Source organism: Macaca thibetana, chromosome 3, assembly GCF_024542745.1.
Source record: "Macaca thibetana thibetana isolate TM-01 chromosome 3, ASM2454274v1, whole genome shotgun sequence".
NCBI classification, from domain to species: domain Eukaryota; kingdom Metazoa; phylum Chordata; class Mammalia; order Primates; family Cercopithecidae; genus Macaca; species Macaca thibetana.
In genome coordinates this window covers 62,308,037-62,324,248 of record NC_065580.1, presented here as the reverse complement: position 1 = coordinate 62,324,248, position 16,212 = coordinate 62,308,037, and the positions used below count along the sequence as shown (strand labels likewise).

The 16,212-nt window shown below is 33.6% G+C and overlaps 1 protein-coding gene across 8 annotated transcripts in view; it reads left to right on the top strand.

Annotated features, from left to right (window-relative positions):
• The window catches only part of PCLO (piccolo presynaptic cytomatrix protein), a 396,658-nt gene that overhangs the window by 174,126 nt on the left and 206,320 nt on the right, over positions 1-16,212 (top strand). For all 8 annotated transcript variants that reach the window (XM_050782798.1, XM_050782796.1, XM_050782795.1 and 5 more), the window contains exon 4: positions 13,634-14,350. In XM_050782798.1, coding sequence (XP_050638755.1) covers positions 13,634-14,350 — 717 coding nt within the window. The remainder of the gene's footprint in view (positions 1-13,633; positions 14,351-16,212) is intronic.

The following is a 16,212-nucleotide window of genomic DNA, read 5'->3' as shown; positions in this document are numbered from 1 at the left end:
TTTTTCAGCCAAGTCCACAGAGCATAATCAAAGGCTTGGAAAGCACTGTCAATTTTTTAGGGTACATTTCTTTACCATATTCTTTCCAAGATGACAGGCTCAATCATGCCACTTTCTAACTCAAAAGTCTTTATTTGACTCAGCTGAACATTTCAGGCAGTGAGACTCCAGCTGACTTCCCCCATGGAGCAATTTTATCTCGTATGTTCCAGGAGCTTCAGAGCACCATGTATTCCCGGTGACACCACTCCTGCAATGGTCCTGATAGCAATATGGACAGGTGAAAATAAAGCATTCCACATGTTTCTGTCAAGACTTTCCTCTTTCTCTCTCTGGGCTCCTCCTCTTCTCCCCTGATTCGTTCCAGGCCTCACATCCTCACTTTTCAGGAAACACTGAGCAGGTATGAGGAGGGGGGAGAGGGAGAGTCTAGGTAATGAGGGTTGATTGGGATGTCTCAGGTATCTTGAGGTGACTGAGGCAAACAGAATGGACTATGTTCTAGGGTTAGTCCCAGTGGTCTTTCTAGAGAATGATAATTGTAAGGATGTGAGGCTTGGGACCTGGTTGTTAGGATCCATCAGTAAATATCTCTTGTTCTTTAGCATTTAAAGAAATTAATTGAACTTAGGCCCTTTATTCAAAGTTGGGTTTATGTAAACTAGTATTCACTTTTGGTTGTTATGTGTCCCTTAAACTATACTGTAGTGCTAGAATTACTAATGGTAATGTATATGCTGCCTAACACACAGTATTTTTGCCAATGTGACTTTCTATATTATCCAGTTTCCCTTTCTCAGTTCCAAATCACTACTTCCCATCCTTACTGACTGAGACTGGAGACAAACAACACATGTGAAAGTTAAATCTATTTAAAATATCTATACTTTCTCAGATTCCTTCAATGGCTAATGGGTCTTCAGCCTTATATGGCTGTGTCTACCTGTTTGCTGATAGAAACAAAATGCCTGCAAATATGCTGAGCGAAAGATTGGATTCTGAATGTTTAGAATGTATAATACACATTTTTGGCATACTGTTAGGTACCAGGTAGCAAAGTAAATAATAAGTATTTTATTTATGCAAACAAAAAACTACTTTAAACCTCTTACTGCTTCTCTGAATTTACGTTTTGATGTATGTTTGTATAGCTGTATTTACAATACTCTTCTAACTGAAGAATCATTAAATAAAATGCATCCATATGGTTGGTTATTATGTCATCAACACAAATCATGTTTTCAAATGTAATAACATCAGAAAATTCAATATAATTTTCAATGATAGTTTCAAATTTTTCAAATTTACCATGAACAGGCAGTACTTCCAGGTTATTTATTTATTTATATGTTTTTGAAGAAACACAAATGAATTTCAGCCTCAATATATGACACTTTGGATTCTCAAGTCTATGAACAGTTACAAGAAAAGGAATAACTTCTATCAATGAGTAGCTTTAAAACAGATGCCAACAATCATGCCTTAACTGAAGAGCTAATTTCTTCTTAAATATTGACTTAAAATTGGACTTTTTTCTATCCTGCCAATTTCAGCCTAAATTCTATAACTGATATTTATCTTCTGCATATGAATTATACATTGTTTTCATTCTCCACCTAGCTTTTTACTTGTTTCTATTATCCTAGACCAAGAAAAATACTCGTTTTGTGGGGGGGGGGGTGTGTGTGTGTGTGTGTGTGTGTGTGTGTTTCTTGTTCCTGGAGCTTTTGTTCATTTTTCTTTGTTTTCCAAATCCAGTTGGTCTGCCACAGCTCATAATAAATTTCACTTTATTAAGGTTTCCCTGGTGACTTCAGCCAATTAGTTGCTCTATTCCTGATTCTGATTTGATCATTCTTACCTTAATTGTATTATTTTACTAAATGAGGATGTAGACATGAATATGTATGGATATGTTATATATTCATGCATATAGTACATATGAATATATATTCATTGTATTTTTGTTAGTTCCTATATAATTACTTTGATTCTTCTAAGAGCAAAAATTATATATAGCATTTAGAACAATAGGAATATCATAGAAATTGTGTAATAATTATCTTATGAATGGATTTAAACAACTTCAAAGTCTCACAAAGATTTAATACTGATTAGCCATTGGATGTCAAATAGAACAGAAGGATTTTTTAAAATGAACTATCCAAATTTTTATAAATTGTATCTTCCTGTTTGAGTATTTAATAATCATATCCTTTTTTTAACAATTAGCCTCATATTAATTGAGCAATCTGTAATTGCCCAGATTGTGGGATCTTTACTACTTTTTTTTAAATTTAAAACTTTCCTGGTGAAGAGAGTGTGTACTGGTGGCTCATAACCTGAGTTTCACACAGAGTTTTGGCGGGGATCTCTCTAATATTATAAAAATGACTTAAGTGAGTCATGAACTCTCATTTCTCATAGTACCTACATCTAGCTATGGTTTTATATATTTATGTTTATCTATCATTATTAGCAATATTTGCAAATGGTATTAAACTTTACTTTTAGGAAATACTTTAATTTTAAAAGAGATATATGAAAAATGATACTCTGCAACTCTGACTCTAAAATTATAGGGAGCCAAAAGAGTAAGGTGTCCAAACACATAGAGCAAAAATAAACCCCCAAGTGTCATAATGATAGACATAATACTTAGGACATTATTTAACTCAAAGGAGGATATAAAGGAATGAGTTTGAAAGAAGCTTCAAATGTAATGATCGTATTTCATTTCTGTAGTTGGATCAGTGGCTCATGGGTGTTCATTTTAAAGTTATTCTTTGTGTCCCACACTTGTTTAATAGATGAATTTTGGGCCAGGTGTGGTGGCTCATGCCTGTAATCCCAGCACTTTGGGAGGCCACGGCGGGCAGATCACCTGAGGTCAGGAGTTCGAGACCAACCTGGCCAACATACTGAATGAAACCCTGACTCTACTGAAAATACAAAAAATTAGCTGGGCATGGTGGTGGGCATCTGTAATGCCAGATACTCGGGAGGCTGAGGCAGGAGAATTGCCTGAACCTGGGAGGCAGGGGTTACGTGAGCCAAGGTCACACCATTGTACCCCAGCCTGGGCAAAAAATTAAAAAAAGATGAATTTTGCACCCAGGCAATGTTTACTGTAAAAACACAAAAAGGTAAAAAAGGCACAGAACTATTCATATATTGTTCAAAAGTATACAAAAGTAAATAACATAAAAAAGTGTATACTATTTAAACCATAGTAAGGAACAAAGATCTAACAAAACAAAAATTAAAATAGTGGTTATTCTTGGAGGATATATAATAGGATGTTATTGAAAACAGCACCTGCATGTATCAAACCCATGTATTAGATAATATTGGCACTGTTCTGTTTCTTAAGTGGATAGTTGGTGAGTGGATATTTACCTCCTTTAAATTTTTTTTGAATTTTTATTTTATATCTAATTTACAAATAATTTTAGTCCAAGTGTCGTGGCTCATACCTGTAATCCCAGAACTTTGGGAGGCAAATACAGGAAGATGGCTTGAGCTCAGGAGTTTGAGACCAGGCAACATAGCGAGACCCTGTCTCTACAAAAATGATAAAAATGTCTAAAAAAGAAAAAAATAATAACAATTATAATTGTATTTGTTTATGTGGTACAATATGATGTTTCAATAGATGCAAACATTGTGGAATGATCAAATCAGGCTAATTAACGTAACAGTCACCTGACATGTCACGAATTATGTTGATGATTGAAATAGCTCACCATAATTTTTTTTTAAAACTAAACCTTTGAAGTGACTACTTATGCATGTTAACACTGACTGAAACAGTTCGTATTTCTCTTGAATTCCAGTAAAATGCACTTTCTTGGCCATGCAAGTTAATATCCAAAATAGTTCATTAGAATTACTTTGCATACACAGCAACAATCATGGATAAAAGTGTAAAAAATTATCATCCCTTGAATAACAAGTTGACTCAGCCTGACTGTATCACTTAGATTTTAATCAGAAAAGCAGAATGATTAGGAAGTTTAAAATATATATAATAAGAGATTTGGTATAGAGATTTGTTCATACACAGTTGTGAAAGCTGTTTAAGTGATTGCTGAAGATTGCTGGAGCTTCAGTCTGAAGGGCAGGCAGAGGAAGGAAAGAAATATTTAAAGTAGGGGAGAGGAAGGACAAACTGGAACCCATGAGGACAGGACAGAATGCCTGTCCCTTCTCACTGAACTCCAAGCTAAATGCCTATGGACAAGCTGAAGGGTAATCTAGAGGAAAACAGATTAGCTGCATTCCTGCTTCCTATCCCAAGCAAAACAATTGACAACATGGGTAACCTTTAACAGCCCCTGGTGACCCTGCTCAGATTCTCTGGGTGTACAAAACCCAGTATGGCTACTGCTTTTCTTCTACTACCTGCCAAATCCCATACAAAATATTTCCTGTTATACACTGTATTAGACAGTTTCACACTGCCATAAAGAACTGCCTGAGGCTGTGTAATTTATAAAGCAAAGAAGTTTAATTGACTCACAGTTCCGCATCCCTGGGAAGGCCTCAGGAAACTTACAATCATGGCAGAAGGCAAAGGAGAATTTAGTACCTTCTTCACAAGGTGGCAGGAGAGAGAAAGCACAGGGGAAACTGCCACTTTTAAACCATCAGGTCCCATGAGAACTTCCTCACCATCACTAGAACAGCATGGGGAAACTGCCCCCGTAATCCAATCACTTCCCACCAAGTCCCTCCCTCAATACGTGGGGATTACATTTTAAAAAGAGGTTTGGTGGGAACACAGAGCCAAACAATATCATACACTGTAATGGGAAATATTTAGGGCAAATGATTCTGGGAAACATAGTTCAACCTAGACAAGTTTACACCTTGCAGAATTGACATACTGATTCTTCCCTGCAAGAACAGCTTCCAGTACTGCACTGTGTTCTACCACATCACAGGAGGGCTTAACACCTAACCAATCTCTCCCACCACCTGTATCCATTCTGCATTATCCAGACAGTCTAGTGCGACCCACCCTCTTATGCATTTCAGACTCCCTAGTCTGTGAAATTATTCTGTCTTTAAATATTATATCCACAATAAGGCTTAAATTTGTAAGTGAGGGGATTGATTTTTATCTTGTAACATGTTCCACAAATTTCATTTGGCTGTAGTGTGTTTTAAATGATCTGTCTTCCAAATGCATATTTCTTCGTAATCGTAACAAACATAAAATTTCCCTATGATGAAGTGCGTTAGATCTTTTAAATAAATTTTGTTTTAAAATTCAATTTTTCATTGCTTGTAGTGCTGTCTAGTGACTTAGACTTGAGTCTAAGTTTTTTTGCTTTGATGTAATTATTTGCACATGCGAAATCAATATACAGATCTTATAATAGATATACCAAAATACACCTATATAAGAGCAGAGGGAGGAGAACTGTTTACATTTTAAAAATTAACTTGACACACATATGACATAAATTATATATTTCTAAAACTATTGATTGTTTTTATACCACACTTATAATACATAAATAACTATCTGCCTAAAACTTAGTACACTAGAAAAATCACAAAAAAAAAGCTATGAACCCACAGATAAGCCTTTCTTCTAAGTCTTATATTTTCGCTAAAGTTAGCTAAAATCACTGCAGTAAGTTGTGTGATTACCCATAAGTTTAGTGTATCATTGGTTACCAGAGAGAAATCAGCTGTGCCCTTGGAGTTGTCCTTTATACACACACTGGTAGATGATCAGTTAATCTAATGACTCTAATTAAACTCAGATCAAGTAAACTACTTGGTTGAGAATCACACAGTGACATGATCTCAACTCATTGCCACCTTCAAATCCTGAGTTCAAATGATTCTCCTGCCTCAACCTCCTAAGTAGTTGAGATTACAGGTGCCCATCACCACACCCGGCTAATTTTGTACTTTTAGTATGAATGGGGTTTCACCATGTTGGCCTGGCTGGTCTCAAACTCCTGACCTCAAGAGATCTACCCATCATGGTCTCCCAAGGTGCTAGGATTACATATGCGAGCCACTACACTCAGCTATATATATCTTTTAAAAGAAAACTAAGCATATGATTTTCTTCAGATCTGTCAAAATTGTGTTAATGTAATAATTCACAGGTATTAAAATTAGAGCAAGTTTTCATTTATGTGTTATTTATGTAATAGTATTGAAAACATCAAAGATTCAGAGATTGTTAGTTTCAGAAGAAATATATAAATTATGATGAGAAAGCAACCAGAAATATGGTTCTGGTTTAGTCAAAATTAACACAAAAAGAGTATCAATCAAGAGTATGAAATCATATTCTAAACACAATTTTAATATCTGGTTGTAATATATGTAATTTTAGTTGGCATGCTGCTATTTATGGAAATATCTGTTAATGTATTTTACATTATACAGAAACCTACATTGCAAGTTTTTTTGTTCGTTTGTTTGTTTGTTTATCTGTCTTCTGCTGAATGCAAGTTCTAATGAGGGAAACAAAGAGACTTCATTTGGTATACGGAAGAGTGAGGTCTTGCAGAAATAAGCATGCAGATAAGAGATGGGTAGGGACATGACCACTAATCAACCTAGACCGACGAATGTTAATTCTAGTACAAGTTTCTAACAGTATCCTGTATTCTATTAGGTTGTATTATTAATTTATATTCTTCACATTCAGCAATTCAACTGGAAATTAGTATTTTATGTGGACTATTTTTATTTCTCAACATTGTGTTCATATACATATTTATGTTCTAATATAATTTGATATAATCTTATGTCTATATATGAGAAAGAACCTCAATCATTCAATTATATATTTTGAACATGAATTATTCTGGTATCAGTGGTTTTAAAAGAAACAAAATATGAATGAAGTTGCACATTCTAGATAAAAGAATATAATGATGAAAGGACCTGACACACGTTTCATTTATTTTTTGAATGGACAGAGTAAGCGTAGAAGTATCACAAATACATCATTATGTATACTTATAAACTGCGGTCTCAGGAATGATCATAGATTTCTAATGTCCTGATCTTGTAGTCTGAATAATTGATTGTGTAGTCTGGAAGAAGAATGTGTCAACTATGAATTCAATCCTTCTCCCTTTTATAGATGTCACAAAGGGAATGAATTTATAACTAAAAAACCCAATTATCAGAATGTCACATTGTAAGAATGCATGGATCTGAGTTGAATAGAACACCATATTGCCGAGATTGTAAATAACATTGATAAAAATGACAAGTTACGCGTAACATTGCTCTCCAATTGGTGTATTTGTCAGTGAGTAAAAAGATGAATTCTAAGCAGTTTATTAGTGTAATTATTTCTCTTTTTGAAATATACCCTGAATGATAAGCAAAAATATAGATAAATGAAAACCTGTGTAAAATTTGTGTTGACTCAAAAGCTTCATAGTGGGCAGGGAGCTCGATGTTACAGTACCAATCTCCTTCATTGCTTGGATTTCTTTACAAAATTTTGAGACGTGACCTAGCCAGTCTTTGACTAAATACTTCTATGGGTGGAAACGATATAAACTTCCTCATCACTTCACTTGATCTTTAATGAAATTTAATTTTAAGGTAGTGTTTGGAAGATTTCTCCAATACAAATATGAATGCTCATGTAGGTTTTGTGACCACCATTTCTTTACCATTTTAAGTCGAAAAGCAAACTTTCAACCTGCTACAGGTCTTATTATTATGCTTTGGAAAAGATCCTTAGAAAGATAAATAGGCAGCCCTGAAGTTCTGAGATTTTCCTTAATGGTATTGTTGCTATAGTTACAGCTGAAATGTTATATAAAGCAAATTGCTTATTGATGGAAAAATGCTGAGTGGCACAGTAGCATCCCTTCTCTGGGTTATTACTGCCTTCATTTCCTACTTTCCTTCTTAAGATGAATGGATTTTTTTTAACATTGTTTTCTTTTGAACAAGCTCTGGTGAATTGATGTTAAAATAAATGTGTTTTATTAACATGTACTAGCTGACAATTGAATAAATTTGAGTATTTTGTGATCGGTGTGGTGTTATTTTATATATTCTACTTGTCAGAATTTTTCCTACTTGGAGATGAATTTTGATACCCTGATTATTAATGTTATAGCACTGAATAAATAGTGATTGGCCTCATAATTTGGGGGCCTCTGAGTTTGTTTATATTTAATGATAACATAGATGAAACATAAACTTTTATTGTTTTATACCATTAGAGAATACTTATAATAGCATATTCAAAATATATTTTAAAATCACAGGGAAAAAATGGAAGCAGTCTTAAAGCATCCACAAGGATGATTAGCATGTTTTTTTAAAAGCCTCCTTAAGCATCTATATTTTGTATTTTTTTACATAGTAAACTCAGAAATATAATAGAGATGTTCTCAGTACATATATATGTGGTTGATGCAAAAGTAATTGTGGCTTTTTCCATTACTTTTTCCATTAAAAGTAATGAAGAAATTTATATTGGAAAAATCTTGCAAACAACACCTTAAAATGAGATTTTATTTTATATATATCTGTACGATATAATATACCATATCATATATGTTATATATTATATAATATATAACATGATATATTATATGATATCATATAGATAGATCTATATACACATATAGAATGAAATTGTGTTTTTTATATATATATGTCTATTATTTCACATAACAACCAGTTTTATGTGTGTATATACAGATGTACACACACACATATATATAAATATATACACACATAAAACTGCTGGTTGTCTTACTATATTTATAAGAAGATATTTCAAAGATAAAACTTTAACTCATTTGATTCTTAACCTTAAGGCAAAATATGAATAATCATGTGTATCACAATTCTAACTGTTACAGGAAGAGTTAATGCTATGTCTGGCTAAATATTTTCAGCTAGTAAAAGTCATATATGGCATTGATATATTGAGTTGTTACATAAGTGAAATAATTTTGTTTAATTGATTTCCAGGTTGCTACTGGACCAGAAACAATATGAAAATGTAATGGTGTGGCTATTTAGGAACTAAGAGTATAGATAACATCTTTTGGAACTATAAACACAGTATTTCTTAACCAAATTCCTGAATACAGTGATACAAAAATCTTTGGATTATTTTTGTTAAAGAATGAAAAAAAAAATTGTGACCTACAAATGTTTATATCTTACGTGATTATAGAGTATTTCCAAAATTTTGGGAGAAGCAAATTTTTCCAGTCAGTTTGTTTATAATTAATGATGATATGATCATGATGATTACCCATATTGTCCAAAATAAACTTTCTTGAAAATTTACTGTTATTCTTTTTTATTCACTGTGAAAAACCTGATCAATTTTTCTTTTCTCATTTCCTCTTTGTATTTTACCTAGCTTCTGCCTTTTCCTCCAGTGATACTCCTATGCTCCCCCTTAATAAACAAAATTTGAATTTATATATATAACTAGAAAATGTTTGGTGTTACTGTAGGGCTTTGTTCCCTTTCAACTCTTTATTGACATTATAATTTCCTCTGCTTGTTGAATTTATTGACATTTTATTTTTGGTCCTAGGGCTACCGAAAAGAGAAGAGACACATATAAGACCACCAGTTTAGCATTTCTAATTGTTGAAAAACATACTCTTTGTGGCTTATAATTTATCAAATTCCTAATGTTTCAAACTAAATTCCTCAGATAATCCTGTTATATTCATTCCATCCTTTCCATTTACTCTAATAGTTTCTTTCCACCTCTAGATTTAATTTTTATCAACATAGGTTGGTAACCACATTCTGCCAGACTGATCTTAACAAAGCAGATTTTACTCCTTTATAAGAACCGTCACTGGATTCCAGTTTCTTCTACAAAATGTCTACTTGTGGCAATAAGTGCCATTTATTTGGGAATAATTGCCACCTAACAGAGAATCTCAACTTGCCTCTCCAACCTTATCTTCAATTATCTTCTTAAAGCTAAAGAACATTTTTATTGTTTAATTTTTATCTAGATTTGGTCAAATTTAGTGTTTTTAATCATTGCCTTTTTTCAGGCATGTATTATATGATTTTTGCTGTGCCTCATCTCTTAATTATTGTATTTCAATGTGAATGAAATAAGGCCTTAGCCTGATGTGTATTTACATTTTGACTGATTGCTATCAAATATGAATAGACATTTTCATTTCATATTTCTATTATGTCAAATAGTGACAAGACATATTTTTGGGAAAATGGATTTATTTCACATTCACAGTTTATTAACGTATCTATTTTAAGGCCAACCCTTCTTGGAAAACACCTAACTAGAAGTGGTATCTCCCTCTTCTGCGTTGCAACACAGTATCTCCATCTCTTTGTTTTTACTGCATATTTTACTTATTTTCAACCATGCATTATTTCTTCTACTTGAATGCTGGTTCCTTGATGAAATAACCTTTGCATATATACTTTCCAACTAATAGATATAAACCAAATAGATACATACAGAATAGATATATGAATGAATTATTTAGTCATAATTTGACGTAATAGAAATATTAGCTCCAAATTAATTTTGGTGACAGTTAGTCAGAGTGTAAGTTCAAAAGACTGGCTGCCTTCTTTCCTTCCCAATGAAAATTAGTCATGCACCCAAGAGACTGAGTATAGCAACATTACGTTAAAAATAATTGCAAAATAGCGATTACTTAAAATGCTAGGTATAACTGAACATGGATGGCTATTTAAGCAAAACATTGATTTGAAATAGTCAATGAGGCTCTCAGGATAAGATCTTTTATCTCTCAGATTTACACTATTGCCTTCTGTTTGCATTACAAACGTTAGTAGTTTAGTGGTTATCACCACTTTATAGGTTTACTAAGCATTACTTTAAATTGGGACAATGAAATATTTTATGTGACAAAATAGATTGCATAGATGATACCTTTTATCCTGATACCTAAATTTCATATTATAGGAAAATAATGAGTATACTACCTTGAAATTATCACTATGTTTTATTTTCTCAACACATTTTTCTTGTACCTAAAGCCATGTACCATTGTGGCCTCATATGCTGTAAAGTAGCAAGAGATGGCAATTTTGTAAGAATAATTTGTCCCTGTCCCCAAAACTCAGATAAAATAGTCACACTTTTTTAAATGACAAAAATTTCCAATGGAATGAAACCTGTATTTCTGGTATATTAAAATTTTCTAACTTATTTATATTAGAACATGGCCTATGGAGACGCTTAATACACACCTGTATTTCATTTTTAGAATCCATATGGCAAAACTGCACAGAAATGCAGCCATTTGTACCTGTTTTTGTGTTTTAAAAAGTCAGGCTCTGGGACTGGGCATGGTGGCTCATGCCTGTAATCCCAGCACTTTGGGAGGCCAAGGCGGGTGGATCATGAGGTCCGGAGATCTAGATCATCCTGGCTAACATGGTGAAACCCCATCTCTACGAAAAATACAAAAAATAGCTGGGTGTGGTGGCGTGCACCTGTAATCCCAGCTACTCAGGAGGCTGAGGCAGGAGAATTGCTTGAACCTGGGCGGCAGAGACTGCAGTGAGCCGAGATCACGCCACTGCACTCCAGCCTGGTGACAAAGCGAGGCTCCATCTCAAAAAAATAAAAATAAAAAACTCAGGCTCTGAATGAAAATCTCTTAAGATGTGTCTCAACCAAGTAATTGTTTTTAAAACTACGTTATCAATGAAGATTGATTTTCTGTAGGTATTACGGAAGTTCTTCCTTCAGGGACTGTTCAACACAAGAGCTAGAACTTTTAGAATTTGACATAATGAATCAAATCTTCTTTCCTATGACTTTTATATAAAGACATTAATTAAAGAAGGCACACAATTCACTTCAGAGCTCCTTAGACATGAAATTAACAAGAGAACTGATATTGAGTGATTATATACACAAAAAACAAATGAGTCCATATATATCCTAATATTTTATTGGCAGCATTTTACCACATTTACAGAATTGACTTTTGTCTTTACTCTTTTAGATCAGCAAATAAGAATTATAATGGCTTACATATTGCAAAATAATCATAGTTATTAAGCAACATCGTTAGTTTCTAAAGTAATTGGATCCTGAAATAAGAAATGAAACTTAGATATCTGATAGTATTCTAGAGCAATAAGTGATTTTTGTATCCAAAGAATTTAAGATAAGCAACTGGAAAGAGTGAGCCAGCATGAAAAGCAATTTGAAATTGAACTTCTCAGAGTACAGTGTAATACATGAAAGCAATAATATTTGTATGACACTTTAACCCTGTGCCTTATAGAATGGGTACACATTCAATGGTAACAATTAGAACTACATACATAGCCTTTACGTTTAAACAATAGAATAGATATAATGTAAGAAAAAATATAACACACACCAATCAGGGAGGAACTCTTTCATAGTATTATTTTAACATAATCTGTCTCCTAGGTGATCATTTGTTCTGTATTCTTATCGGAGAGTAGTTTTTAGTATTTAGTTTGCAAAAATTCTTAACCAATTTATCAAAAAGGCAGGTCTTTCTGTTTCCTCTCCCAGGATTCTGCTAAAATGGTTTTGGTGTACTTCCTAGGAATTTGTATGTCTAAAGACCCTATCAGTTGATTTAGTGCAGGTGACCATGGCTTAGACATTGAAGAGCAGAGATATAAGAAAATGTTTGACCAGGAGCAGTGGCTAACACCTGTAATCCCAGCATTTTGGGAGGCCAAGGCGGGCGGATCACCTGAGGTCAGGAGTTCAAGACCAGCTTGACCAACATGGAGAAACCCCATCCGTACTAAAAATAAAACATTAGCTGGCCGTGGGTGGCACATGCCTGAATCCCAGGTACTCAGGAGGTTGAGGCAGGAGAATCACTTGAACCCAGGAGGCGGAGGTTGCAGTAAGCAGAGATTGCACCATTGCACCCCAGCCTGGCAAAAAGAAAAAAAAGAAGAAAGAAAATGTTTTAGTCAGCAAATCAGAACACTCAGAGAAAAAGATACCAAACGATTAAGCCTTGGAGTGCCTCTTGTTCAATTGCATGAGGAAATGTGATAAGTATTAAGAATGAAATTATGTTCATAATCTGGAAGCAGATAGCAAATTATGCACAAGTGATTTTTGAAAACTATCTATACCTATAAAGCTCTACTCTGAAAGGTAGAACTATATTTGGCCCAAGTCAAGAGATAGGAGATAATAGGCTAAATCCTAAAAGAACTTTTGATTAATTTGTTATTATGAAATGTAATAGTCTTTGAATAAATTTTGGATGAAAATGCTAATTTTGAAGAAACCAGGCCTTAAAATAATTTTATTTGGAACAAATGCAGATTTTCTTTCTTCCTGAAAATGAATATTTCTGTGGGTCCACATTTAATGCAATTATTTCTTTTTCTTTTTCTCATTTAATGAAGATAGTGAATTGCTAGTCTCTAGAAATTCTATACATTTTTAGAGTTCAAATAGCCTTTTTGTAATGTTTTAAAAATTTACTGTGTCATTGATTTGGAAAACAGTGACCCACCTTCTCCATATACAAAAACATAGGAATTACCAAATTTTCACTTGGGTAAAATGACAGAAACAGATACATTATAATACATTTAATCTGTTCATTGCTATTTTTTTTCACAGATTCAAGAATGGCTCTGTTTAAATTGCCAAACCCAGAGAGCAATATCAGGACAGCTTGGAGACATAGGCAAAATGCCACCTGTGCCATCAGGACCCAAAGCATCTCCCATGCCTGTTCCTACAGAATCACCATCTCAGAAAACAGCAGTGCCTCCCCAAGTAAAATTAGTGAAAAAGCCAGAACAAGAAGTAAAAACAGAAGCTGAAAAAGTAATTCTGGAAGAAGTAAAGGAAACACTATCAATGGAAAAAATTCCTCCTATGGTAGCCACAGATCAAAAACAAGAAGAGAGTAAACTAGAGAAAGACAAAGCTTCAGCTCTTGAAGAAAAAAAGCCACTCCATGAAGAAAAAAAACTAATCTCTGAAGAAGAAAAGATATGTTCTGAAGAAAAAAAGCAACTCCTAGAAGAAAAAAAGCCAACCCCTGAAGACAAAAAGCTACTCCCGGAGGCAAAAGCATCAGCCCCAGAAGAACAAAAACATGACTTACTTAAATCTCAAGTACAAATTGCTGAAGAAAAGCTTGAAGGCAGAGTGGCTCCAAAGACAGTGCAAGAAGAGAAACAACCGCAGACCAAGATGGAAGATTTACCATCTGGCACACCTCAGAGTTTACCTAAAGAAGATGATAAGACAACCAAAACAATAAAAGAACAGCCACAGCCATTGTGCACAGCAAAACCTGATCAGGTGGAACCTGGGAAAGAAAAAACAGTAAGTTAAATTTTACTAACTTCTCACACTCTCATGTGTGAAATTATTAATTTTTAACCTAAGTATACAAGTTGCTCATTGGTAATTATATAAGTGAAGTTCCTCAAACAATGAATGACATTCTTAAAGAAGTATAACAATTGTTTGACTATAATGAAGAACTTTGGCCTTTTCACAGCTTTATGAAGTGTACATAAAGCATAAATACATTTATTTCCCTGTTTCTTATGCCTATCAAATAATCTATCAAAATCATATGGAGTGATAAAGAAGTTATCTAGTTTTTTTTTTTTTTTTTCTCTACTATGGACACAAAACTCAATATCCTCCTTTAATGTAAAATAATGTGTCTTTATGTAAATTTCTGTTTACTTAGCCATTTGTTTACGTAAGAGTCAACAAGGTTTTTCCCAGTTGAAATCATTTTAAGATGTGGTCAGCTATAAAGTGATTCCAAAAAAAAGAAAAAAGGAAAATAAGTGATGTAACTAAAATCCAAAGTAAAAGTCTTTCTAAAATTTCACAAAACAGTTGAATATTTAGCATGATTTTTAATATAATGTATTCTATTAGCAGTTTTATTCAATGTGTTTAATATTGAAAGGTTATTTATAATCAGCATAATTTGGAAAAATATTCTTTTCTTTTTCTTTAATGGAAAATTTTCATTTAACCCATTTTAACGAATATTTTCACAAGCAGTTACATCCTTTTCAGAGGAACTCTGATATTTTTTGGAGCTATAAGAGATCTTACATTATACTTCACTGAATACATTTAATTCACAGAGGACAGCAATGACTTACCAGGAAATTAAATAATTTAATAGTATTAAAATTCCAACTAGAAACTATAGTTTGTTTCACTGTGATTCAGTTGTGTTTTCTTTAGTTTTAACACATGCTTACCAACCCATCTCTGCTATCTGATGCATCACACATTATCTAAGTAAATCCTGGTCTCCTTTCATTAAATGAGTTTTATCAGAGTCAAAAAGATGCCTATATGTATTCTCCATTCTAATGACTGAACCTAGCCACCACCAGCACCATGAATTGCTTCTTCTAGCTAACCTTTGCAGAGCATGGTGCTTGGTACTGTTTGTCCCTTTGTGGAACTTTCTGTGGCTTTCATGACCCTCTACTTTCCTTCTCTTTTTGTCTTTCTGATCATACTTTATGAAATCTGCTTTGACTATCTCTATGATTTCTCCTTGCAAATTCCAGATGATTTTCCCTTGTTTTGCTTTGAGCTACATGAACAATTTTTGAATACACGTATGTACTTCTTGTCCCTCTTTTGGGTGTCAGACCTGCATTTTCAAGTACCTAGACAGCAGTTCTACTTCAAAGCCTCTCTGTAAATGCAAATTCAATATGTCTGACTCTTTTCCTCTTCTCTATAGAAACAGTTTCTGCTTGTAACTTTCTATTTCACCATCAAGCACCTGTCTCCTGTCTGCCAGTTACTAATCTTCTGAGTGATTTAAGGTTTCTTCTTACCTGCCCTTTGTTCTCCACAATGAAAGTATCACACTTCTGTCTATTAACTCCTGTTCCTCAGGGCACTACCTTACTTACTGCTTTCATGACCTTTTGCCAATTATTTGAGCAATCTAATTACTGGTTAGGATGCCTTCCTTTTATCCCTTCTCCAGTCTATAGCTGTCAGGTAAATGTTTTCTAGGGTTCCGATAATTTAACTCCATCACTCAGATGTTCCTAATGATTCCCTATTGTGTTTTAAATATATTCCAAGCAAGAAGTTTTTAAATATTTCCTGAATGCAGTACTTTTTTCTTTTATTTTATACCTTTATCACTTTCTTTTTATTACTTTTTCTTTCATTATACAACCACAATA